Below are 27,307 nucleotides of genomic sequence, written 5' to 3'. Positions count from 1 at the left end.
TAAAATATAAAATAAAAAACGTTTTATAGTATTCTGCCATTTAATCATTTCACCATTTATGACATTAATTTTTATACTTTGGTACATTCAAGATTGTGTAACAGTAAATATAAATATTTAACAACAAATTTTTTGTTATTATATATAGTAATTGGTGCTATACATCGTGCTCTCCACAATTCTGTAACGTATTTTAAATATTCTTTAATACAAAAGCAGTAATTTGTGCTAGAACTCATTTTCAATTATTGAAGCCGCTGAAGTTGCAGTTTGCAAGATGATTTACAAATCAAGAAAAACGGTCCCTCCTGACCAGGATTATACGTTGATGGAACAATATTATAAGTTCCAGCTGGCACACTGTCCAATTCAAGATAGATAAACCCTGACCTATATTAAAACCAATCATTAATATACTTAATATAAATAGCACTTATATTCTAATTTATAGATTACCTAAATGGACCAGAGTTCTTCACTTTGAATGCACCAGGTGCATCAGAATCATTCAACACCACTGATGTAACATAAAATCCTATTTGATATTCTTTTGGACCCTTTAGTATAATCAATAGGTAGTTATCATTATTTGAGCTTTCTAATATTAATTGGTAACGTGGATTATTTTGATACGTCGGATGATTGCTACATCCACCAGCTGTAATGCCTTTCCATTGACCATCGGTAATCTGAGAAAAGAATTATTAATGTAAAAAAAGAAAGTCGTAAATTATATTTATATTTGCGTTAAAAAAAACCGTACCTCTTTTTCATATTTATAAAAATTCGATATCTTACGTAACGTGAATGGGCATGTTCCATATGCACGTAAAGTATAATATATTGTATTTGTTTTTTCATATTGCGAAATAACTAGGGTATAACGAGTATCGCTTTGTGCATCCAATTTTATTTTGCAAAGATAGTGTGGACTATTTATTTTTACACCATTAATGTACGGCGGTGGATCATCTATAGAACAAAATGTTTATAATTAATAGTAATCAAATAAATTAGAGATATAGTATGGGACAAACCTAACACTCTATGTACAGTTAGATTATTTAATGAACTTGAAATGATAAAATTAAAAATACTATCAGTGAGAAAAGATCAAATCGAACATAATAAAAAATACATATTAACGTTATCGAACGTTTAAAATGTTTTTTTGTTATTTCACGCATAATTCTTAAAGTATTTTTAAACCGAGTATATTTATCGATATTAATACTCCAAAATACAGGGCACAAATTTTCATGAAATGTTATATTTATTTTAAATCTTACACGTGAATAAATTTTTATACTTACGAGGATAATACACTCTTTTCCCATCATTTTTATAGACTAATACCGTTATATATTCTTGATTTTCCCGAAAATCTGCAATATCTGTAATATGTCTCGTCAAAAGGATCCATATAGCACTTGTAACATTGCTTTGCGCTTCCAGTAAAAACTGAGGATTATCGCCTATATTATACACATCTTTCACTGGACCTATACCCGCATTCCACATTCTATTAAAAATGAGTTTTCATGAATACATTGCATATTCATTAGATTCTTTAATTCATAAAACGTGCAGTGTTTATAACTTACTGGTGGATGCAGTAAGTATAATGAAATAGACCTGGGTTCCAGTTCAAATAAAATACATCGAAAAAGTGACATATACTATCATAATCAATCCAGAATATACCATTGTCAAATTGAGAGGCAGAATCTGGATCATAATTTAGTGTTTCTTTTAATTCATTAGTCCAATGTATAGTATCAAGTTCAGAATAATTTCCTTTCCATCTTAAATGCGACCATGGGTTTTTAAGTAGTAATAATCTTTCATCCTGTAAAGTAAGCAAAAATTTAAAAAAATATTAATTTTTAATTTGTTTAGATGTATTTACGGATTTGTTATTAATAAGCAATCACTTACGTTTACTTTTCTGACATCAAGAACTGCGTACGCGTGAGATGGAACAAGACCAGTTCTTTCAGCATCCAAGTCAGACAATTTTCCAGTTGCTACAGTTACTAATACATCTCCTTTGTGCAATCGTGTTAATAAAATATTAAACAAGTTGTCTTTATTAAAGTCTGGTTCATCTGGTCTTATGGCCCATTTCTCTGGTATCCAGCTAGTCAAAGCATGTAAATCTATATTCTAAAAGAAGATATTTAATCGATGAACTAATTTCACATAGTGAAATAACATAATATGTGTTCTCTGGATATATGTAACATGAAAACTGGCTTACACTGTTTGAACCAGGAAAATCATAACCACCCATTACTTTCATATATGCTTTTTCAAGTAATGAGATCCACAGCTCCCCACGATTGCTAGAGTAGGAACAAAGTAATTGGTTGTATCGACTTACAGGCAATAAGTCATCTATTATAACTTTGCGTGGAACACCATTAATGTGTAGTTTCACCATGTATTTTCCTAACATAAAATACTCGCTATTTAATTTTTATTGAAATAAATCTCTAATAAAATGACAAGTGTCTGAAAATGCATATGAACAAAAAAGTATTTAAACAGTTTACGAGTTACAAAACTGCTTACCGAATGGATTATAAATTGGTTCTTTATTTCTATTTTGTGGATAAATAATAGATGTAATTAGTCTGCGTCCGAATTTTCTTTCATACTGAGCGCTAACAGCAAGTGACGCAACGAAAGAACAATCAGAAACAACCTGAAATTGAACATAAAAGTGACATTCGAAATGGTAATGAAATATTAACCAGTAAATGATCAATACGTTTTACGAACAGTTTGTTTAATGCTGTAAAAATCAACATGATGAGTCATGAGCATGGTTGGTTCTGGAAACAATTCTTCTGGACGAGCCCATCTAACAAAATCAGGCTTTTGCTTTGGAGCCAATTCTAATAAACCATCTTTGTCAGTAAACGGAATAGCAAATTGAAAATTTTCTCGGAGATCAATACTCATGAAAGGAAGGAACTTATGTTCGTTAATATGAGAGCTATGATGTAAAACTCGTTTCTCCTCATCGGAATAACCGCTACTACCGCCGCTTACTTTCAAATGAACACTACCACCACGAAGTAGAGGTGACTGAGTTTGTTTTTCTAAATAATTAAAAGAATTCTAAATAAATGAAAATGATTTTAATTGAAATCATTTCAATGTTAAAAACGAAGACATTTATTACCTGTGTTACTGAAATTTGTAGAAGTTGTTGCTACATCTACATCTGCTTCTACATCTCCATCTACATCTAAATTTGTTTCTGGCACAGGAGGCAATTGAGAAAGCGTCTTCAAAATATCATTATTGTTTAATTTTAAGCCTTTCAGAGATTCTGCTCTGTCTAAGGCCAATCGGACAAGGGCTGTTAATTTTCCTTTTACATCTGAGTCTGTGGTTTTCTATAAATAAAATTAAAGCTTAGTTTCAATATACTACAGAGGATGATTATTACGTACAACTTTAAGTCCAAGTTCAGCAGCATCTGTATATAACTTCACAGCTATATCTTTCAAACCTGTTTCATCCGCATCTTGTGCTTGATTTACTAAAAACATGCATCTTTGTAATTCTGACTGATGTACAGGTTGTGCACTGTGATGTTTTTGATCTTCTTCATTGACTATAATTTATTAATGATTTTCCATTTGCTTATTATTTTATATTATATTTTATATTATAACAATATTATTCTATATAAATTTAATACCAAATAATATACTTACTCAGAGACTGTATTGTCGTTATTCTATCTTGATATTCTGTGATTTTCTGATCATATAAAGAGTCTTGTAACTTAGTTAGACATTTAACAGCAATATTATAATAATATAAAGCTTGCTTGTATTGACTGTTACTATCAAATTGTACAGCTTTCCGGGCTGCATTCTGTGCATCTTTTAAAGTCATTGTGTAAATTCTTATTATTAAATTAACAAGTATGACTACATAAGCATTACAGTTTTATATTAATATTTATCTATTATATCTTTTAACCTCTTTCAATCTCACTTACATTTAACCTAAAACTTGATTGTTACACTCAATCAAAATCGTATTTTGTGTATGTTACATTCTTTTCGTACAAATTCGCATTTCATTAGAAATGAGAGAATTGCTACACGTTGTCTACTGTACTCACATCTTTTCAACAGTTTATACAAATTAATGACAGCTCTTATCTTTTCATAACAAACTGTATAGGTTAGGTTTAACGTAGTAACATTTGATGTATCTAATATGATCTGATGTAAGTAATTATAAATTTTTTAACTTTTGATTACAATTTCTGATTAAATTAATTATAATCAAACCCCGAATTTATAATATTTTTCAACATAACAAACAGTCGTAGTAACATTCTGATTCAGAAAATCTGAATCTCTTTGTCAAGTAAACTGTCTGTGGGACATTATGTAGGAAGATCGGAAAAGTTATTTTATATATTAAAGAATTCGATTAGTGTATTTCCAGAATTTCAATCGTTCTAAGCGAAAAGTTGTTTTGTTTAAATAGAACAACAGAAAACTTGTTAATCTACCGATAAATAATGTTATTATAAGATGTATACGCGTTTCTTTTATAACCTTAAATGTTCTGTTTTTGTCAGTTTCATAAATTGGTGATAAATTATTTATCTTTCTATTGTTCATTTTTATTTACTATTAGTTAAACGTTCTGTGCTGAAAATGAGTGATTCTGAGGATGAGAATTATGTGACTTTTGGGGTCCCCCTCGATCCTATAGACGAAGGTATGTTAAAGTGATCCAAAATATGAAACACATGTCAAAATATTATTAAGTAACTGTCTGTGTTTATTTGAAATATTTATAGAGAATTTACCAAGAAAAAAACCTGTAACAATTGAGGAACAATATGCATATGACGCACAAGGTAGACGACGATTTCATGGAGCATTTACAGGTGGCTTCTCTGCTGGATATTTCAATACTGTTGGTACCAGGGATGGATGGAGACCCCAACAGTTTAAATCTTCTAGGGGTAGCAAAGCAGAAAGCGTTACTCAACGACCAGAAGACTTTATGGATGAGGAGGATACAGGCCAATTTGGAATTGCTCCAAAAGGAATTCGTGCTACAAGTGATTATGTTGATCATGGTCAAAGAGGAGTAAAACGAGAGAGAATTAATCGTGATAGTAATGGTCCTATTCCTGGTACACCGGTATTAAAAGAGCTTCTAAAACCTGTGAAGTAAATAATTATTTAATGTCAAATAAAATAAATATAAAAATGTATGTCATTTAATACTTAATATACTATTTAGAGACACAGTTGGTATTATGTTATTGAAACAAATGGGATGGAGGCCTGGCCAGGGTGTAGGATCTAGACTTACAAAGAAGGAGAAGGCTAAAATTAAAAGAAGAAATGAAAAAATAAGGATGTCAAAAGAAAAGATTGGTAAAATAAGTTCAGGAACTAGTTCAGATGAATCAGAAGATGATTACGGAGATGTTACATTTGCTCCTGACGATTATGAACCATTTAGGTAATTTAAAGATCTATATAAAATTATTGTGACAAGTAATAAAAATACTTTAGTCACAGTGTAATAATTATACATATTCTTTTTACAGATGCAACCCAAAAGACAACTATTTTGGTATAGGATACAGTGGATTAGACAGGAGAACTATACTCTCTGGTCATATAAATTTATTTGATACTCCTGCATTTAGCGTTCAAGAGAAAAATAAAAAGTTATCGATACATGGTCAAGCATTTGGCGTTGGCGCATTTGAAGCTGACGATGAAGATATTTATGAGAGGGAAGATATGTCACGTTATGACTTTGCATTAGGTCCAGAACGTAAAACTAAGTCCAGGTGGTCAGATGATAATACTTCGAAAAACTCCAGTAATTGTTTAGAAGGTTTTGTACCAGCAAGGAACAAATTAGAGCAGAAGAAAGTCTACACCCCTCCAGAATTGCCTAAAGATTATGTGCCAGTACATGTGGTCAGAAAAAGTCGATTCTATCCACCAATTGAAAACGTTCCTCGTACAGTAGAAAATGGAAAACGTAAGGATCTTACAGCTGCTGATAGAGCTAGGATATTAGAAGATACACATACTATTAAAAAAGTATCAGATACACATGAGAATGCAGTACCGTCAGTTGCTTCGAATATCATCTCCAAAACATTAAACTTGCATGGAAGACAGCAAACAGAAGAGAGACAAAAATTAGAAAATCAAGCTAAGGCAGCCACTTCATGGTTGGACAAACTCAATGTTCAGAGTTTTGTTAAAGGTGGTACTGTTAGTTCTACTAAAGAATCTGAAGGAAGTTTGAAAAAATTGGGAGAATTTAAAGATTCTTCTATGTCTGATGACGGTCAAAGTACAAATAATTTGGAGGAAGACAGTTCTTTGAACAAAAGTACAGCAAAACCATATTTTGCCGATCCTGATAAGCAGAGACGCTTCGAGCAGTATTTAGATCTTTCAAAGAAGGGTGACAAAAGTAAGCTGGAAAGTATACAACCCTTGTCAATGACCGAGTGGGACAGAGAACATGAACGAACTGAGTTTGAGCAAGCAGTTAGATTATTTGAGCAGCCGACCAATAATTATGTTTCGAATAAGTTTACACCTGCTGGTGAGGCTATAAGTTCAGATGTCATTTCTGGAAAATATAGCCAAGAAGATGAAATGAAGCAAGCTGCGAAAATGAAATTATTCGGAAAATTAACTAGGAAACGCATAGAATGGAAACCTGCAAGTATAGTTTGCAAGAGATTCAATATCCCGGAACCAAAAAGTGGTTGTGCTCAACCTGAACTAAAGAACAAAACAGCAAAGTTTTCGATCTTTGATTCGCTTGATTGGAGTAATAATTCTACGAAATTCTTGAAAGCAACTGATACTGTATCAAAGAATATAGAAAAAACTGATACTCAATTAAAAGATAGAAATGTTGTTATCGCTAATAGTGCAACTTCAGAAGTAAAATTACATAATGACCTTCCTTCTAATAACCATCAAGAGTTAGAACCTGTGTCAGAAAAAGTAAGAAATTTTGAGGCAACTTATGAAAAAGTCTTTGGTAAAGAAGTTCAGAAAACATCCTCTTCAGTTTCTGAAATCAAACAAAATTTTGACAGTAAAGTAGATTCTAGTACAGTAGTTAAGGGCCTGGATAACGTTGAAAAGGGCCAAGATGATAATAATGCATCAAAACAAGTACCAAAGAATGAATCAGAAGAAAAGAAAGATCTTTTCAAAGCAATTTTCTTAAGTAGCAGCGAAGAATCAGATTCAGAGTTGGAAGAAAGCATGGACAGTGAGGCTGTGAAGTCTGTTTTGATTGGGAAACCTGCGAACGAAGTAAATTTGAAAAGAAATACTTCTCCGCCGAGAGGAATTTTTGCTAAGGTAGATTTGGATAACCTCCTTTCAAGTTCAAAGAACAATATACAAACGAATGAAAATGCAAATAAAGAGAAAGATGAAAGTACAGTGTCCAATTCTGAAATAGTGGTTGGATCTAATCAAAGTAATGACAGTAATACAAATTCCGAGGAGCCAATAATGTTACCCGATATGTATGGACCTGCCTTACCTTCGAGATTAATTAAAACTGAAGATTCTACATGCGAAGCAAGCAGTTCTCAGGCCTTAAAACCTATGTTCAGAAGCGTGGTAGTATCCAAACCTAAGATAGATTCTAAAATTTCTGGAGTCTGGGTGGAGAAAAGGAAAGTGAAGAAATCAAAGAAGGAGAAGAAAAAACATAAGCATAAAGAACATAAAAGTTCGAGACACAAGCGAAAATCGAAGAAAGAAAGACGTAGTAGTTCGTGAAGCAAAAGATGAAACATTTGTAATAAAGAAATCAGCAAAAATATTGTAATAATAATAGGCGCATTATTCCTTTATTGTATGTTTCTTTCTTATTTGCAGTATTGTGTTTACATCCAATGAATAATTTGAAAATGCTCCTGTAATTACAAATACAAGTTTGTAATTACAATCAGTAAAGGCATATCCGATATGTACAAGAAAATATGTATATTATACATATACAATTATATGTATTATTATATATGTATAATTATATATATAATTATATATGTGTATGTTTTTTTATATATGCTCTAATATGTGAAATTGAGCAATTTTTATTTTCTTTGTAATAATTGTCGTTCATTGCTGTTGCAAGCACTTGTACAAAGATGTTGTACGGCTACTTGTTCGATGTTGTAGAGTTCCTTGAAGGTGGTCTGCTGTGATTTGTGGAGTTAAGTTTTTTCTCGACACTGAAAATATACATTGAATAATCACTTTTCACTTCTTCAATTAATGCGAAACACCCTGTATATTTATAATGAGCTTAATAATCAAGTATAAGTTAGTATTTTTTTAATTCCATTAGAGTTGAGAAATAAGTTTCCCTTAAAACATTTAATGCAATTTGTACAATTTATCTAATTGTTATAAATGATCGTTATAAATATAAATTTTTTAATTTATTTTTATCAATTTTCGTGTATCTCGATTGAAGTTAAAACATACCTGCTGCTTCTAGAACCTCTTTTAAACATGTCCGTTAATTTTTTCTTCAAATTTTTCTTTTCAGTCTTGTCGTTGATACTCGTTTCAGACCCTGATGTCTGTAAAATGGAAAATAGATTTGTAAATTGTTTGAACCGTTCGCGCAATGTTATTTCGTTACTTACCTGAAAGGATAGATCCATAGAAACATTCGGATCATCTACACTGGCTGATTTAGTCAATTTACTTGTGAGTTTCTTCATTAAACCTTTACTGTGTTTCTTATCTCGTTCCAACATCTCACTTTTTGTGGAGCCAGTTGAAAGGCGACTGTTTATAGAAAATATGAATGATTGGTATTCTCTAGAGTCAGATGTTCAGCAATTTGTAAATTTCATTCATGAATATATTAACATTACCTATCCACACTTGAATCTCTTTGCAAACTCATTGTACCTCCTTCAATGTCTGAACTCTCTAGCGATTGCAAACTGGACAAGTTGCTGTCGGTACCCCATATACGCGACTAAAATATTAGATAGATCAATTACAAATTACTCATTTAAATAAACACAAATAAATATAATTCTATTCGAACGGCAGTAAATAGAAATAACATTGTACATGTACCTCTTCGTTTCGAGCCGATGTTTGTTCTAAAGATAAGCTTTTCCTCTGCAAACGTGGTTTGGAACGGGACGTTGTTATACCCTTTCCTGGATCGCTTTCCACAGATGTTGATCTGCGAAGAAAAATAATCCTTTGATACGAATACATATCGTAATCGAAATCAATAGTTACATCTAATGATAGATACCTTTTACCAAGTTTTTTCATTCGCGTCACATTTGCCTCATCTGCAGTTTTCTTAGAATCCTTTAGTTCTCTAGCTACGTCCATTAATTTCTTAATAGTGTATTCCAACTTGTCAGACCTTTCACCGAATTGTGGATTTGACCCTTATAATACACAATAAAATATAATAGGACAATAGAAATAAAATTTCTTTAAATTTTATTTAATGAATGATTACGTAATAGTACCTCTTACATCGCCTTTCGAATCCAACAATGGCGACGATTCTCTCGATTTTGGTCCCTACGAGGAATAAAAATAATTTACTTTATGCATTTCTCTAGTACATTGATTGATTTATTTATTTATTGATTTTGTAGTTTCATGTACCTTTAATCGCCTAGGTGGAGTGGGCGTGTATGTAATTGGAGTACCGTTTTCAGCTATACCATTTAATTCAGGGAAAAGTTTTGTTAAATCGTTTACTTGTTGTAATAGTACATTGATGTTTCGTAATTCACTTTGCTCCTGCTTAGATTTTTTCATGATTACATCTTTGAGCTCTTCACGTTCCTTTTCGTGGCGTTCCTTCTCACGTCTCATTTTTTCATTGCTGGTTCTTAATTTTGCGTGAGCATCCCTCAACTCGAGCAAATCACATTGCAACTATAAACAGAAAATTTATTAAAATATCTACGACTATTTAAAAATGGAAGTTTCTAAGAATTAACTAACTTCCAGTAATTTCTTCCTACTCTCTTCTTTCTCTTCGTCGTACACCTTCTTTAATTGATCTTGCCGTCTCTTATTTTCCAAACGTTCTTTAGAACGTTCTCTTTCGATCTACAATAACAATTTAAACTTAATTAGATATTCAATGTTTTTTCTTTCTGTATGTAATGATCTCAAATTGTGCGATCAACATCCTAGTGGATTATTGTAGAGGTAATAAGTCTATAAATACTTCAAACAAGGTTTGCCGTAAGTCTCTCGCCAACGTAGCTGTTTCTTGTAAAAGCCTTTGGTGCTCTTCTCTCTCTTTTTGCCATGCTAACTCCATACGAACTTTTAAACCTGGAATCTTCGTCCTGCCACTCGTGAGCATTCTTTCTTCCTCTAACTGTAAAATGCAAAATTAAAATAAAATGACCTACTCTAGAAACATTGACGAACAGACTAGAATTAACAGGTACAATACCTCGTTAATTCGCGACTGAAGTTCAGACACTTTAACATGACTGGCTGATTTTTCAGATACCAATTCAGCTTTCAGCCTGGATGTTTCCAGTCTTGCTTCAGAAAGTTCATCTTCTAAGCTATTGATTTGCCTTTCGAAAACTAGTTTGTTGGTACCGGATACTTCTTCTTCCTACATTTATAACACATTTTTCTACTTCAGTTTCTCATAATTCATACTATATGTAATTGATGCATTCAACTTTGGATACATGTGTACATTACGTCTTATTTGCAATTTATTTGATACTTTGAGTCCTAACGGGTCATAACTTGTTAAAAAAAGTTCATATCTCAATACATTCGCGATCGAAAAATTTTTCATTTTCCTAATACTCATTACCGGTCAAAAGAAAGAAAATTCTAAATTAATTGTCACAAATTTCTAACGTTAAAACACGAATAAAAATTTGAAAACTTCTCTTAAAATATTAGTCTTGTAACGATATGTTCTTTGAAATTAATTTTCCGTTGAACAAGTCGCAAATGGAAAAGAGCAGAAGAATCAAATATTTTGAAAGTTAATCTATTCGAAAAGATATGAATTCACGTCAGCGGTCGCGACTGTGTTAAGAATAAAGTGATATTACACATTTCTGAGACGAATTCGTCCACAAAGAACCAACCTCGTCAGACTTTCCTGAAGACGCGTTCGAATGTCTACTTCTGCTAGATTTCAAATCTGCGATAGTCTTCTGAGCGCCTTCGAGCATGTGTTTATAAGTATCGCGTTCGCGTTTATATCGGGATAGTTGATTCTGAATAGTATGGATTTCGTCATTAATAGCGGTGATTCTGTGCTCGTATCGCATTTTGCATTGGGCGAGATCCGCTTTCTTTGCTTTCTCCATGTTCTCCAGAGCGTTCTTCAATTTCCGTATCTCAGATTCAAAGGCAGTGGTGTCTGGAGTTAATGCTTGATGAATCTTCGAGACAGCTTCGTAATCCTTTAACTTGTCTGCCATATCATCATTCTATAAAATATAAGATAATACAAGAATGACCCAAAACTGGATGTTCATTTCAATCATAATTTTAACGATAATCTTACCGCTTTTCTCAAATCTTCTAATCGCGTTACTAAAGTATTGTTCTCTTTCTTCAAATTGCTAATGTCATTATTTAGATCTGTTATTAAAGCCTTGTTTGGCAATTCACTTTCTTTTATTCGATTCTAGAAAATGATGAAAAAGAAAAGAACTTTAAATATCTGAAAATATTCGGTATGACCTTTCACTTGAAATTGTATTGCTTACTTCTAATACGCCTTTTTCAGACTTCCATTCGCTTTCTTTCAATTTCACGGATTGCCGTAGTGCTTCCAATTCCTTGCGAATACCAATTAGTTCTGCGTTTTGTTCTCGCAGCTTACTATAAATGAAAAATTATACCGTTCCTTAGTCTGAATCAAAATTCATTAAATTACATGATAAATTCAAGAAATTACTCTTATTACTACTACTTTTTCTCCCTTACTTATTTAAGGACTCGTTGTCCGCTTCAAACTGTCTGTTCAAATTCTCGAGCCCATTACACTTATCGCTAAGGTTGGTGTACTCCTGCTCACCTCTCTTCAGCTTGTTTTCCAGATCTGAAATATAAGTTACTGTTGCCTTATATAAAACTTCTGTGATCAATTCAAAGGAGATGTTACCAGAGTGGAACGACTTACTTAAAATCTGTTCATTATACGTCTGTTTCATCTCATTCATTTTCTTCGTGTTTTGCCCAGTCTTCTCTAACGAACCGATCTTCTTCTTTAGCTCCGTCACTTCACTGTCCCTTGTTTGTTTCTCTTGTTCAATATCACGCTGCAGCTTTTCCTTCTCTTTCTTCGCTTGTGAAAGCTCGGCCGTTAAATTGTTTATCTTCGTGGAATTTGAGGATTTTGTGTTCTCTAGTTCTTTTTTCAGTCGCTTTACTTCAGCATCCAGCTTGGTTTTTGTTTGTTCAACCTGTATTAAAAGAAAACATGACAAGAGTATAAAAATCTATTTTAATATTTTATCAATAAATTCCAGATGTTCATACAGATATAGAGTTTGGCCAAACAATTTACTAAAATTGAAATTAAAGGGAAATTCATGTACTCCTTATTATTGACTTAATATTTACTAATTATTAACTTACTATTAACTTAATATTTACTCACCGTAGACATCGACTGCGTCATTTTTGATTCCTTCTCCGTGTACGCAGATAAATCGTCCTGCAATTTTTTACTCTTTTCACGCTCTTGTGTCAATTCTTTCTTCATGTCATTTATCGTTTTCTCCAATTTCGCTCCATCCTTCTCCGAAGACTTAGCCGTTTCTATATACAATAACAACAGAAAATAACAATGAAACTTATCTTTATAAAGTATAGGGTTTTTTATACTACACATTTTCACCTAAATCTTTTTTCAATTGAACAACTTCGTTGTACACTTTCAGCTTTTCTGCGGAAAGCGACAGAAGTTTCGACTTCAGTTTTTCTTTCTCCTCGGACAAGGCTGACTTCTCCTCCTCCCATGCTTTTCTTTCAACTTCCCTCAGTGACACAGCTTCGTCCAATTTCTTTTTCACTATAAAATTTTGGTTGGAATAGTGCGAAAAGAATACGGTTCGAAAATGAAATAAATTAATTTAACAGGTCACCCACTATTCTGTAGATCTGGGTTTTTATCGTCCGCCTTAGCAATCGGTTGTGTTTTCTTCTTCTCTTTCTCATGAAACAGTTCCTTCGTCATGACATCGAGTTTTTCCTTCAGAAGTTCGTGCTCCTTTAAAAGTTCAGAATACTTGGCTTGATCTTTAGATTTAAACTCTTGAATGTCCACGTCTCTGCCCTCGGAAATATTTGTAAAAACAGTCATCATGTCTCCTAAAATGTGAATCGCGTTTTTTTTAAAGTCACCTTTCTATAGAACAAAAACGAATCGTTCTAAAAAAAGGTATACCGCAGTATAGCATGATTTTAGGATGACTTTGAATCTTAATATTTACGCTAAAAGCATATAAAACATTGAATATCATTTTTCGTTTTCATAAAAAATTGGACATCTTCTTAATTCTTTGCGGACGAGAATTTTCTAAACTTTTAAAAACCTTTTTCATAAAATAGCTGAATTATATATCGACATTTTAAATACTAGAAAAAAGAAAATTACATATCAATCTCTTATTATTTGAATAATTAAATTATTCATTTGCAGCTTTCGAAATTATATATCAAAGCTCGAAGTCTCCATTATGGCAGCATTCGACCACAAGGGGTTAAAATGTATTATCGATACGAATATTAAGATTCAATGAACATTTCGTTTGACGTGGTCACACGTCAATTAAAAAGAAGACAAACACCATAGTTAAACGATTCGATTGTTCATTGTCAACTAATGGCAAACCTATTTCTTTCTCCATTTCTTCCACCATCTTCTTCAGTTGCACTTTGGTCGTAAATTCGGTCACCTTCTTCTGAGGCTTATTTTGGAACTCGCTTTTAATCTTCTGCAAGGTATCCTCGACTTTTTTCACCTAAAATTTGTTCACACGTCACACATACACACACCCCCACACATATTTTCTTTTTCCCCTAATCAATCGGTTTTATTTGTAATTCATTTTACCTCATCGTACTTCGATTCCAATGTCGAGTTTTCGGTCTCCAACTCCTCAACCTTACGCTCGACCTTCCTCAGCTTGAACGATAAAATTCGACAATTTTTATTCGACTGTTCCAAACTTTTTCGCAGACGGACGTACTCGTCCGCTTGCTCATCCCTTAAGAATATGAAATATTGGTATATTACGCATTCCATTTAGTCATCATTTAATGTATAGCGTTACGGAACCGGATAATTACAAAATAATCCGTTACACGTGATTCAGATTATAAATCCATAAACAATAACCTATAGATTTAGATTTTTATTAGTAAATTTTTTATTCTTTCTTTTCGACATTATCAAAAATAAAATGAACGTTATACTATATTGTGTCTTGCACGAAAATAGTTTATTAGATTTATACATTCGAATGTATAAATTTAACTTTTAAATGTTTTATTAAACGAATGATACCATTGGATTGATACAAAAGTTTCGATGTTTTCTTATAAGAAACAAAGAGAAGAGTTCTCAACTGTTTGCTGGCTAAACCAAAATCAAGTAAAAATAAAGAAAGAAGTATCTTTTATACAAGTTATAATAGTTTGAAAACAGATGTTATTTGTATCAAAGAAAATAATTTTTTTATTGACCACGTACAAAGAACGTCACAATGTTTGTATCGACCCAATATATTTATCGCAAAGTAAACATAGAAATGAAAAGTTTGCAACGTCATATTTTCATTTCCAATGGATAAAAGAAGATTAATATTTCACGAATAACAAAGTGTTATCCAGTTCCGTGGAGCAAGCGTTATCAGAGAATGGCGACAGACAAAATGATTACCTTATTTTTGTTAATTCGTTCACGTACACAATCAATTAAATTGAAGCCGAACCGCCGCCGCTCATAACGGGTCTCCGTTCGCGACGGAAGCACGTTGGAAGCGTACGGGCGAGATCATGAAACATCGAAAGGGTTCGACAACAGTACACATAACGTTCCACGTACTGCTCTCTCTCTTTAATCAATCGACAAAGCTACGCTACTTTCGTCCCGCCGGTTTTACTCTGTTTGGGAACCCTCTTATTTCGTTTTTCTCAATTTGGAAATATGTACTCTCTTCCATCCGTACTCGATTGGGACCGCGAAAAATGTGATATGTATCCGGAATAGACGGAAGATTTTCTCTGTGTTTTTTACACGTTCGGGAACTGGTGTTACCCCGAGGCAACGAAACGCCCGCATTCGATCCAGTTTTGAAGAAAATGCAGCGACCGTAGTCGTGTTGGATTCATCTTCCGTCCAAATCGTCGTCCTGCAACAATTCAGATGGCTCATTTTGCTAAAAATATTTTTGAACCCGCTTTTCTTCTTGTTTTTGTTTTGATTCTGTGACTACAATCGAAGTTCTTCCGGTTCCTTCTTTTTCTTTTCTTTCTTTTTTCTTTTTTACCCTTTCTTTCTCTTTTCGTGCTTCGCCTTGTGATTCGATGGAAATTCGACTATTCGGGAAAGGACATCTTTTTCTCGTCGCATTCTTCTCACTTTCAGTTTCCTGACTTCTGAAACTGCAGTAAGTGGAAATGCACTGTTTTCGAGCCCCTTCAAAGTGTTCGTGTCGCGTTTGTCCTCGCGCCAGGATCGATCAAACGCGTTATGTTACTTATTGGTAATGCTTCGATATTTTCTTTTCGGTTCCTTTCTTTCTTTTTTGTATTCTGATTGTATCTTGGTTGTTCTGATCAGTCACACCCGCAAACACATGTATGTTATTCAGCAAAAGAAACTGTACACAAAGAGCGAGTCATGATTCGCCGCTGTCGGAGATAAAGTGTTTACTCGTTGGTTAATGAATCTGAATTCAGACAAACCTGTTAGTAGAATGCGTTCGATTTGTTCTTGAATTTGAATTATGACTGACACGAATACACGTCTCTGTTTTTAATGAATAAATTAATTCAGTTTGCTTCTTGGCCAAAGCTTGAACAGATATTTTGTGTATTAAATATAATAAACATTTTACAGTAGTCTTATGTAGTAAAATGTCATAATAGTTTAATAGGTTATTAAACATAATAAACATTTTACAATAATTTAATAAACTAATATCTATACACTATAAAAAGAGAATAATATGAATACCCAAAAAATAGCAATAAAGGGTATTTAATTTATGATCCAAGAGAACAATGTTCAAATTATGAATCAATACACTATATTATTATTCTTCGCTATAATTTATATTTCTTAAAAATTTTGGTAAACTATTTAAAAAATATATATTAAAAATAATAATATATACGTCTTTAGAATTTTTGCCAACTATTCGAAGTAAGAGGGAGAACAATCGTATGTACAATTTTGTTTACTTCACAAAACGACATTATAAATGGGTAAAAATAAGCCAAAATATACATGCGTGAGTAAGAGAGAAAAGAATATAAACCTCTTTATTTACAAAAGTACGTATGCACCAACAAAGCGGAGGAAGATTACCTGAAAGTGTCCTGCAGCTCGTAGATTTCTTCTTCTAATTGTCGGATTTCTTTCTTCATGTCTTCGTTCTCGTCCATCAAAGACTCGCACAGATTTTCAGCTGCTTTCAATTTTGAACGGAGTTCATCTTTCTCTCTGTCCCTTTCGCCCCTAAATGGTTTCGTATGCACTTCTTTCTCTAGATCTCTTATTTTCGTCATCAGATTGCTTTTTTCTTGCATCAGAGCTGAGCATCATATATATATATATTAATAATTATCATATTTTTCTTTTTCGAATAAATTGTTTGTTCGATCGGGTTTCTCGAGAAATAATAAATATATTCAGATTGAAGAAAATAAAATTATGTTTGATGGTTATTTATCTTCAATTTTCACGAAGAATTTTCTTTTTTCGTAATGGAGAAAATGTTTAGTTTGTAAAGAACAGAGTATCACATTTGTTTAAATTCCTCTATTAGTAATTTACAGTAGTACCTTCATTTTTCTTTTGCAACTTTTGTATTTCATTCGGTGAAGTTTTTGACATTGTTTCCATGGTGGATAAACGTCTCATTAGGATCTCGCTCTTTTCTTTCTCCGCTTTCTCGCATCGCGCTTGTAATTCTTTCACTTGTGACTTTAGCCTCTCTAATTCGCTTTGTTCCTATATAATAAATTCGATTTCTTCAGTTTTATTTCAGTCTTATTTCTTAATCGATTTCATTGAAAATACTCTTCGATCACGTTTGGAATAATATTTTTAGAAAAGCATATTTTTTATATAATTTCAAAGTAAAATTAATATACCAATAATATTTTTAAATAATACTACTTCATATGTATCTTAACACTAAATCTTAACACTAAGTTTACAGAATGTATTACATTGAATTTTATAAAGATTGTTTCTTAAATGTTTATATCAATTTTTATTGATGCACTTGTATGAATACGTATCCCGATTGACTATTTACAAACCCCTAATTTCAGAGATATGAATGAATGGACATCAATCATTCTAGGAACAATAAAATAAACTATAAAATTAATGCCCGTAAACCTAGTGTTAATATTGTTATTTTTTCTATCGTTACCTTATTAATCTGATGGTCATCATTTTGCGTAACATTCTTCGGAGTCCGTGATTTCTTCACCTAAACACACGAATAGAGTTTCCACTTTCATTAAACTTCGTGTAATATATAGTAACATAAGTTTCTCTTTATCGCGAATGTTTTCTTAAATTAGTAAAACACAGATTATCAAAAGATAATCGGCAAAGTTACAGAAGATATAATCTCCGTTTCATACATTAATCTATAATGAATTTCATAAAGCAAAACAGAGCAAATATTTCAAGTTACACGAGGAGTATTTAGATTTGAGAAAAAAATGGTCCATAATTAAAATTAAAATCAGCTTTACCTGAATTATGTATTCGACGTCATTTTCGGATGCGCTCTCGTTACTGTTATCTATGACTTCCTTGATTTGTAGTTTCGATGGTTTTCTGGCTGTAATGAGTATTATACATATATTGTAGATATTCAAATTAAACGTTTGCGCTATTTCATGATAATAATCGTTTGAATTCATTTGCCTTTACTTTAAATCACTAATGAGTGGTAATTCATTCGTATATAATGTATAAGCTCGGTTACATAACTAAGTACCTTCTTTCCTTTCTTCCTCTTTATCGATAGCGGAAAGATCCATAAGCGACGTCCAACCGGCTGCTGCGGTCGGCGGTTCCACATTGTTTTTGAAATCATCTTTAGCCAAATTTGTTGCGGACGACCAAACTCTTTTTCCATTTTCCGATGAACTAAAAATTAGAATTACCGTGACAAACACAATTGATGAATAATTTATGATAATTTGTAAAATATAATTATTGATTTTCCTAAGTATTACTTATTATTAATTAATCTTATTATGCATTTTATTGTTTTTTATTAATTATTGTTATTAATTTTTCTTATTATTACTTCTTAAGTATTACTATCTATTAAAGACTCTTACTCGTAATTCCCACTATTTTATAAAATAAACAGCTCTACTGAAACTTAAAATTCTTTCGATATTATCGTCGCAAAAGAAAGATATTTTCATACAATCCTAGTTTTTGTGGATTAGTTTAGAAAAATTTGTACCCGCGTTAACACTTTATCGACCAAACATACCAATTGGTGTCACATGTGAAATAATTATATAAATGCGGTAAAATTCGACATTGTAGTTAATTCAAAGGTACGAACATTTAAATGAAAGAATCAAACATTTTTCTCATTTTCCGAAAAAGCGCTGAATCGATCAAATGTTAATCACTTGTCCTACGATTTCTTTCACAATTGTGCTTGATAGGACTAACAAGGGAAGTTATCGAATCCGGAAACTCAGAATACTATCAAACTTTGTGTATAAATAGAGTAAGTCAAGTTTAATACATTGCAATTTTTTTTCACAATGATGAAAAATTTTATTTTGCTGTGTTATAAACCTGAAAGAACAATGTATTTTTCGTTGAAATTTTTTTCGCTATCTCTTACCGTTCTCAAGATAATCCACGAGAAAGAAAAATTTACATTTTTTTCAAAGGGTGGTTTCACCCCTTCCAAGTAAAACTCAACAGGAAAAAAATTGCAATGTATTAGGACTGACTTACTCTACTTGCACATAAAGTTTCATAACTTTTTGAATTTCCGGATTCGATAACTTCTCTTGTAAGTACTTTATCGTTAATAATTTAGTGGAAAGAAAAGATTTTGATACTTATTCTGTGTTTACATTTATTCTAAAGGTTAAATGATCAATAATAGATGAGCAATATTTCATTTATATGAAAAATAAATAATATTTAGATTTGTCGAATTCGGTTGAAAATTGTCATCGCTACTCTGATTCGACATTATAGTCCAGTGATCAACGTTTTCTTGAACTCACCGGCCTGATGATTGCTCGAATGAAAGACTAGGTGTCGACGACGTAATATCCCTTAAACCGTCCCTTTTACCCCCGTGTTCCTTGTAATCCCTAAAAGCATTTTATTAATTGCTATATTAATTCAGAAATTTTATTGATTGTCCTTTTTTATGTTACCGTTAACAAAACGCGAAGAAGAATACCTGAAACATCTTTTGCAACGAGTCGGCCATCTTACTTGAGGGTGAAAGCCAAGGGGGCAGAGGGGATCACCTTTCTTCGAAGAATACATATGGTGCATTCTGTAAAAGTTAAAAAAACAGATCAGCGTGAGCTAATTTATATATTTTCCCAGTTGTAAAATTATTATAACAATATACCCCTCGCACGAAAAGATTTATTGTTGAATTTTCATATGAATATTTTATTTACAAAATGCCATGATTATCATTGTATTTGTCTCGATAATCGATACAAATATTTTCTACATATAATTGGTGAATAATCATAAGCACAGTTGCTTGGTTCGTTTGATCGAATACTTTGTGTTAGGGGTGGTTCAAATGATTATTGCCGCTTGTAGCTAGACGAGCATATGGCGGACCGGTAAGAATCATTCGTGCGATGTATATACGACGCCCGTTTAAGTCCGGGTTACATTAATCACTTGCAATTAGACACAAAGGTCAGTATACAAGAAGAACGAGATGACAAGTACACAGTAAGTTCCACGTGACAGGGTAGATAACCATAGTTAACGAGGGATGAAGTATAGTATTAAAATATATTATTCATAGATGATTCATAAATCATTAAATATTTAACACTTTAATTCCTGTACCTGGTAGTGCTTTGACATTCAAAAATTCTTCCATATCCTTAAACATTTCATTAATGTTTCGAAGACAACATGAAACATCGACGTAATTATTAGTCACCGTGAAATTCATTAATATTTCAAATGGCTGTAACCTTTGCGCAGTCGACGCTGGCTCATTTTTAACTCATCTCTTACGTATGTTTGTACGTAGTAAGACAACCAATTTTGTAGCGTGTTGTACTATTTCCAATTCGATGAAAACTTAATTTTTGTACTTCTAAAAAATCATTTATTATTTGTAAATTTATTTTCCTATTTTTTGAATACTTTTTACTACTATGTACCATTAAATGAAAAGTTTAATTATTTAACAAGACCACTATAGAATAATACAATATTGATAGAGATAATGGTTAATGAGACATGACATGGAAATTTTCTCATAAAAATGAGTCATAAAAGACACAGCGTCGAAATTTTACATTATCAATCGTTTGAGGGTTAGAGGTGATAGTAAATAGGCGCGAAGTAATCATGACGAAAACAGAGGAGGAATGTCCTGTACTTAGAACTTCATACCACCATCAACGGGACGCGGGAAATTTGAATTGCTGTGAACCGAAAATCTCGATGAAAGATTTCCGATGCAGGGCATATCTCGTTGCGAGTGTCACACGCGGCGATCTAACAATCGAGCCCTTCTCGACTCTAAAAGCTAGAAAGCCGGCTCTAGAGAACCTAGAAACGAAACCTTGAATTAATAGGAGAATACGTTTCGCAACGCGTAAGCCAGCTTAGCTTTCTGTAGAACGCAAAATAGTTGGCGACGCATGTATGAATTTTGAATTGTACTCCTGGCTCCGGGGTTAAATATCTGTAACGTGCACATGCATCATGGAAATCCGGACATGTACAGTTTTCTGTAATTCGACATAATATATAATATAACCTTCACATTGTCCCAATATTAAAAGAATATTCTGAAAAAAATCAATGTTACAATTTGACAAAAATATTTCTTCAAACTGGTTGTTTTGATAACGTCCATCATGTTTAATTACAATATTTTCATAAATTAATGTTTCCTACTTGTTTATAATTTAACCAGATAAACTTGATAGTTATAGCTGTTTTAAAGTACTTCACTCAGAAAAGGATTTATTGTGTCGTTTACCGACTAAATCCAACAGTAATGCAATTTCCATTAAAATTGTAAACTCGCCAAATAATTCGATCAACCTAGTAAATTGAACATCTAAGAAAACGTGTAAATTTCTACTTAATCAACTTCGTACGTCTAATTAAATAGCTCTTGTAATCTCGATTTAGAAACGCGCGAATTTTGAGTGAATCCCAATCGTCCATCGGAATCCTGTAATCGGTAGATCAAATGAAATTAAATCGTACGATAGAGTCAATTGTCTCGCTAGAATCGTTCGACCCACGCATGTCTCGTTGCAGTCTTATTCCAAAAATACGAGAGCGTAATACATCGAGTCTCGAATTCCGTATCGAAACTGGCATATCTACGCGCGTAGAACGTTCATGGAACAGCGGAGATCGAATCTGAATCGTTGAAATCGATTTCTCGCGGGGATCGAAACGAGAGCCTCGATAGGGAAAAATATTTGAATAAATCGATGAAACTGGTCGCTGGATCCCGGTCAGAACTTACGCAATTAGGTATTGACTACTCACTTGATCGATGTTAACCCAAATGCAGCAAGCGGTCACGATTAAATTTATCTGGCACGTCGTTAAGAACGGTCGCGCACGGCTTGTGGAAACGCACCTTCCATACCGGGCAGAGATGGGCCCGGCAATTTCATATCAGACGAACCGCAGCGGACGAGCAATCGATGAACACGATGATCGATCACCGCGCCCGGATTTAACGAACCCGAAACGTTCCTCTATCGATAAATCGCCTCGACCAAGAGCCGTTTACATTTTTCACGCTTTCTGCGTGCACCCCGATCACTTTTTTCTTCCCCCCTTTTTTTTGCTTGTTCTTCGCCGCCCGTTAACCGCGACAGTCACAACGTCGATAGACGTCACTAATAGCACTGACACGATGCTGCTATTACAGGGGTTAGGCCGTTACTCGAACTCGGGGCTCATACGTGTGGTAATTTGGAGGCTCGCCAGGGTGTATATTTATCTCTAGCTATAAATATAGTACGGATTTCTGCGAGTGTCGTCGCGTCTCACGTGTGCGTGCGTGGGGCCTCAGGATATCCTAGAAAATTGTCCGTCGGTAGACAAACTAGTGCCAGAAACTGGCGTCAGTTCGATGAATTATAGTCGAGTCCAGTTTCATGCATGTTTGGCGCATGCCACCCGTGCTATTGCACTTCTTTTTTTTTTTTTTTATCGGTTACAATTTATTGGATGCTCGTAAAATAAATCGAATTTTAATCGTTGCTAATTTGACGATACCTAGGGCCGAATATACTTAGTTAATTAATCAAACGCAGTGATCTGATACCGACAGAGACGAGATATTAGGGTATATCGTTGATCTCGTAAGGTTTGGGGTTGTTTGGATGGACTTTGGTCGCGTCACACGCGTGGTTATCTTATCTGGAACGGAAAATCGAACAGACGATTGATCTGAAATTTGTTGAATTTTCTAAATTGTTACTGTATCTCCTGCGAATTGTAATTTGGTGCTATTGTAAATTTGAGTATAATAAATTGTATAAAAGTTACTTATATATAATTAATCGCGTCGATATGAAGAATTTTAAAAAGATACTAAGTGCCACGTATTTTTAATTATTGTTTTAGTTATTTTATTTATTAATATTACTTATTTAGCATGTGTATCTTTTTTATTTTTTATTTAATCTACGATTTTATTATACTATATTAAGATTATCGGATATTACCCCTACCAATTTAGTTACATGATCAACGAATTCGAAATGCTTTACTCAGCGCAATCGTCTACGATAATGACTACAGATATTTATATACAGTCAGCAACGAAAGTATTTGAACAACATACTAAGAAATAAATTGTCGTTAAAAAAATTGTACATCATATATTGCTATTTATTGGAATAAATTCATGGTATATACATGCGACAAAATTAAAAAAACATTTAGCAATATGCAAACAAATTATAGAACATTTATTGTGTCTAAGCATGCAAACGTTCAAATACTTTGTTGACTGTATGTACATACTTGACCTTTATATTTGCTTGCTCATCTGAGAATTAATACAAATTTTAATATCAATCGGGATGTTATTGTAAGCTTATTAAAAGTGAATAGTATTATATAATTTTTTAAGATCTCTTTTAAGTTATAGAAAACAAATTTATTCTGTCGTCGGAAAAGAGGGAGTCATTTAACTTAATTTCAAACATATTTATTCCAAACAAAATTTTTCAAGATATAAGCCATAGTTGTTTTTAAAAAATATAATAATAACGATAAAGACAACTGTTATGATTATTAAACTTGGAACAAACAGGAGATAAAAAATGTTACTTTTAGATTGTAATAATCATTTATTTTTCCATAAAAATATTTTGTTAATTAGTATAAAATCCTACACCTTTTTTCTAAAAATTGTATATAACACTTCAACTGCACCCTGGTTTCACCTACTATATCAACGATTCAATAGTAATAACTTTAGTAGTGCATCATAAACAGATATTTGAACAAAATATTCATATAATATCGGATTTTTAATAATACAGTATACCAGTGAACATTTTCCCCATCTAAACTCTAAGACTATCTTTAAAATACAAATAACAAATGGTATAAAAAAGTTATATATATATCCACCATTTCATGACAGTCATTTCTTAATGAGAGAAGAACAATAATATACTTATACTATGCACAATTTAACAACATTATAATTCACTTGTTTTTCAATAAAAAACGAAAATACTACCAATTTAACTTAAATCATATATAGAATTCATCTACGAATTTATTAATAATCGATTTGGCATTTAATTTAAATTAATGTATGAAACGTCTAAACTTTTTGTAATGTAATTCATTTTTATGGACGTTAGTTTATAACTGTTTTATAACAGTAACATTACTGTTTAGAAAAAATAATATTCACTATTTATACATTAACTATATAATAAGATATAAAAATTCCTAAAGTTTTTAACTTCTTTTGACGAAAAAGGAAATTGCACAATTTAACAGGAATGAATGAGGATATGGTTTCAGTTTCAAGTATATAAGTATCTGCAATTCCTGTAAACCTTAATTAAGATTATAATAATATTTTTGATTGCACAATTCTGTAAGGTATTTTTTCATAACCTTTAAAATTTAATTCTTATTGACATCGCATTTACGTCAATTTTGATGTCAGAACAAAAAAACTTGCACCAGAATTTTTAAGATTTTCTCGTTTTTACAATTTCGAACGGAGAAGTTCTATTTTCTTAGCAGCGCGTTTCTGTAAATCCACCAATTTCATTGCGAGTCCCATATTGCCTTGGATTTTAACTTTTCCTTGGAAGAAGGCTTTTTGCGGGTTCAGTTTCCCGGATATAAAATCAACGATGTCGGCATCGTTAATGGTAATTGTAACTTCTGGTTTAGTACTTCCATAATATTCAACTTTCCCTTTCCCTGTCTTAGCATCTACAACCCAGAAACCTTCTGCGCCACCTGGTCCGTTAGTTACTTTGAATCCAAATACTCCACGAACTCTATCGATCAAATCTTCTTCGTCTTCTTGCATTGCAATTTCTAATATTTTGAATAATGCGTTTGCTTTGAAAATATCCGGATCGGGATGTGCGCTTACATTTCTCTTCATTACACTTTGTTGTTGTTGTTGTTGAGGAAAACCTAATTGATATAGAGCAACTACAACTGCACCACCTAAACCTATATTGTGTTGCAGTGCAAGTTTTGCTCCTGGCACTTGTCTTTTATCAGCTAGACCTCGTAACTGCCAGCAAAGTTCACTACATTGTGCCAATCCTGTTGCTCCCAAAGGATGTCCCTTTGAGATCAACCCACCACTGGGATTTATCACGTATTTTCCTCCATATGTATTATCTCCAGCATCAACTAACTTAGCACCTTGACCAGGAGGGCACAGGCCCAATGCTTCATAAGTAAGAAGTTCATTGGTTGAGAAACAATCATGTAATTCTACTACATTCACATCAGTTGGTTTGTAAGGACTTTGTGTAAATACTTTATCGGCTGCATTCTTTGTCATATCATAACTACAAAAAAAGAGATAAAGTTATTATTTTCATTCTTGTTCAAATTGTTTTCAATTGTGTAAGAATGTTCTTGTTTTCATTACCCAATAAGTTTAATGGCGCTCTTTTCTGCAAATGTTGAATTCAAATCTGTAGACATTTCCATTGCTATTATCTCTACTGCTTGAGATTCAAGCTTATGCTTATGAACAAACTCCTCATTAGCCACAATTACAGCTGCTGAACCATCAGATGTTGGACAACATTGAAGTTTGGTAAGTGGTCCATACACATTTGGAGAATTCATTATCTCTTGTAATGTGTATTTGTCTTGGAACTGAGAGTATGGATTGTTCATGGAATGTAAATGATTTTTGTAGGCAATCTTTGCAAAATGCTCGGGTTTTGTACCATATTTTTTCATGTGTTCAATTCCAGCGTTCCCAAATAATTGTGCAGTGATTGGACCCGTATTAATACCTACAATTAAATATAAAAAAGTAAAAAAAAATGAAAAAAATAAAATCTAAATGTGACATTATTTTCTTACCTGAAATTTCAGCCATAACTTCTATGTGCTTATCCATAGGATTAGTACGATCCATGAATTTTGACATTAAGGATCCTTTTTCCATTTTTTCAAAACCAAGAGCCAATACACAATCAGCAGAACCACCTTCGACTAGCTGTTTAGCTATAAATAAAGCAGTTGAACCAGTTGAACAATTATTATTTACATTGTATACAGGACACCCTGTGAGTCCAACTTCATAAAGTGCCCTTTGGCCACAAGTGGAGTCTCCATAAACATATCCAACGCAGGCAGCTTTTATTTTGTCATAAGAAATCTGCGCATCTTTTAAAGCTTTTGTTACGGCTTCTTTTGCCATTTCTGGATAATCAACATCATTTCGTGTACCTGGTTTCTCGAACTTTGTCATGCCGACACCAATAACGTAAACTTTCGACTTCGGTGACATCTTGAGAAACCTTATTCCAAACACAGAGAAATCGAAATCAGTATGAGAAGTAACACACGATGTTAACGCTTATGCTGTTATTCTATTAACTGAACCGACGTCGTACGCTTATTAATACTTATTGTCGACAGCACTGACCTTTAATCCGTTCTGCAGTATCTAATCGCAAAAAAAAAACGAAAAAATGTATGACAAAGCGACTTTAAAACCTGATTTAAACACTTTGAACTACCGAGTCCAAATAATTGGAGAGAGATTGCAAACTCGACAAGAAAACATTGCGTGTCAATTTATTCAAGAATTTTCTTCTGAAGATGTCGCTTGAGTATTATTTGTTTATTCCACGAAATGTGTTGTAACAGATAGTTCTGTACCACGTCCTAAATGCGCAGACTCTGTTACCAACTGCTTGATTCAGAGCGGTAAAACTCAGCACCATTTGAACTTTAAATAAACAACATAAATCAGTATCAAGTGAAACTCATGGGCATAATGATATCGACGGGCATGAAAGTAGAAATTTTACTGGATTTTCAAACTATTAATTTAATTTTAACACGTTGAATGCCGCACGATTTCATAGAGCAAAATACACAAAATGGAAGAAATATAATATTGAATCACTTGTTTGAATTGCATTATTATTATTGCACATTGATATAGCTGAATGGCACTGCATTAGGTAGCATTATTTATAATATAGAAATATTTTCAAATAATCATCATTTAATTGAATGAACTATAGTA

At 32.8% G+C, this 27,307-nt stretch overlaps 4 protein-coding genes across 10 annotated transcripts; 1 reads left to right on the top strand and 3 right to left on the bottom strand.

Moving 5' to 3' along the window:
- Nucleotides 1-63: 63 nt before the first annotated feature.
- Nucleotides 64-3,915, bottom strand: LOC116424249 (calpain-7). The gene is made up of 12 exons (XM_031970387.2): nucleotides 3,732-3,915; nucleotides 3,465-3,628; nucleotides 3,191-3,407; nucleotides 2,785-3,107; nucleotides 2,575-2,707; nucleotides 2,261-2,451; nucleotides 1,939-2,166; nucleotides 1,605-1,849; nucleotides 1,314-1,522; nucleotides 764-972; nucleotides 457-689; nucleotides 64-390 (listed from the first exon to the last, which is right to left on the bottom strand). Exons 1-12 carry the CDS (start codon nucleotides 3,913-3,915, stop codon nucleotides 246-248), a joined length of 2,481 nt encoding a protein of 826 aa, XP_031826247.1. The 3' UTR covers nucleotides 64-245.
- LOC116424247 (G patch domain-containing protein 1 homolog) lies at nucleotides 3,806-8,321 on the top strand. 2 transcript variants are annotated; one of them, XM_031970382.2, is made up of 6 exons: nucleotides 3,806-3,944; nucleotides 4,210-4,255; nucleotides 4,675-4,758; nucleotides 4,841-5,219; nucleotides 5,293-5,517; nucleotides 5,606-8,321. In XM_031970382.2, the coding sequence occupies exons 3-6, from the start codon at nucleotides 4,695-4,697 to the stop codon at nucleotides 7,833-7,835; spliced, it is 2,898 nt and encodes a 965-aa protein (XP_031826242.2). In that variant the 5' UTR covers nucleotides 3,806-3,944; nucleotides 4,210-4,255; nucleotides 4,675-4,694; the 3' UTR covers nucleotides 7,836-8,321. The 2 variants fall into 2 exon arrangements, with proteins under 2 accessions (XP_031826242.2, XP_031826243.2); XM_031970383.2 differs by lacking the exon at nucleotides 4,210-4,255 and having other exon boundaries at nucleotides 3,810-3,944.
- LOC116424244 (uncharacterized) lies at nucleotides 7,996-22,618 on the bottom strand. 6 transcript variants are annotated; one of them, XM_031970374.2, is made up of 30 exons: nucleotides 22,069-22,618; nucleotides 20,936-21,108; nucleotides 19,754-19,852; nucleotides 19,572-19,661; nucleotides 18,302-18,453; nucleotides 18,054-18,142; nucleotides 17,723-17,782; nucleotides 17,124-17,292; nucleotides 16,648-16,873; nucleotides 14,167-14,320; nucleotides 13,945-14,074; nucleotides 13,200-13,421; nucleotides 12,949-13,122; nucleotides 12,709-12,869; nucleotides 12,229-12,511; nucleotides 12,033-12,162; nucleotides 11,813-11,927; nucleotides 11,608-11,730; nucleotides 11,183-11,530; nucleotides 10,519-10,689; nucleotides 10,285-10,440; nucleotides 10,056-10,163; nucleotides 9,711-9,986; nucleotides 9,569-9,623; nucleotides 9,343-9,484; nucleotides 9,156-9,267; nucleotides 8,945-9,051; nucleotides 8,711-8,855; nucleotides 8,547-8,644; nucleotides 7,996-8,290 (listed from the first exon to the last, which is right to left on the bottom strand). In XM_031970374.2, exons 3-30 carry the CDS (start codon nucleotides 19,849-19,851, stop codon nucleotides 8,218-8,220), a joined length of 4,167 nt encoding a protein of 1,388 aa, XP_031826234.2. In that variant the 5' UTR covers nucleotide 19,852; nucleotides 20,936-21,108; nucleotides 22,069-22,618; the 3' UTR covers nucleotides 7,996-8,217. The 6 variants fall into 6 exon arrangements, with proteins under 6 accessions (XP_031826234.2, XP_031826236.2, XP_031826235.2 ...); XM_031970372.2 differs by having other exon boundaries at nucleotides 7,997-8,290; nucleotides 20,950-21,108; nucleotides 22,069-22,617; XM_031970377.2 differs by having other exon boundaries at nucleotides 7,999-8,290; nucleotides 12,033-12,147; nucleotides 20,950-21,108; nucleotides 22,069-22,616.
- A 1,226-nt stretch (nucleotides 22,619-23,844) lies between these two features.
- On the bottom strand, nucleotides 23,845-26,865 carry ScpX (Sterol carrier protein X-related thiolase). The gene is made up of 4 exons (XM_031970131.2): nucleotides 26,699-26,865; nucleotides 26,131-26,570; nucleotides 25,685-26,060; nucleotides 23,845-25,601 (listed from the first exon to the last, which is right to left on the bottom strand). The coding sequence occupies exons 2-4, from the start codon at nucleotides 26,558-26,560 to the stop codon at nucleotides 24,773-24,775; spliced, it is 1,635 nt and encodes a 544-aa protein (XP_031825991.1). The 5' UTR covers nucleotides 26,561-26,570; nucleotides 26,699-26,865; the 3' UTR covers nucleotides 23,845-24,772.
- Nucleotides 26,866-27,307: the final 442 nt, after the last annotated feature.

Source organism: Nomia melanderi, chromosome 7 (assembly GCF_051020985.1).
Source record: "Nomia melanderi isolate GNS246 chromosome 7, iyNomMela1, whole genome shotgun sequence".
NCBI lineage: Eukaryota > Metazoa > Arthropoda > Insecta > Hymenoptera > Halictidae > Nomia > Nomia melanderi.
Note: the sequence above shows the minus strand (reverse complement) of the source record. Positions and strands in the feature narration are given on the sequence as shown.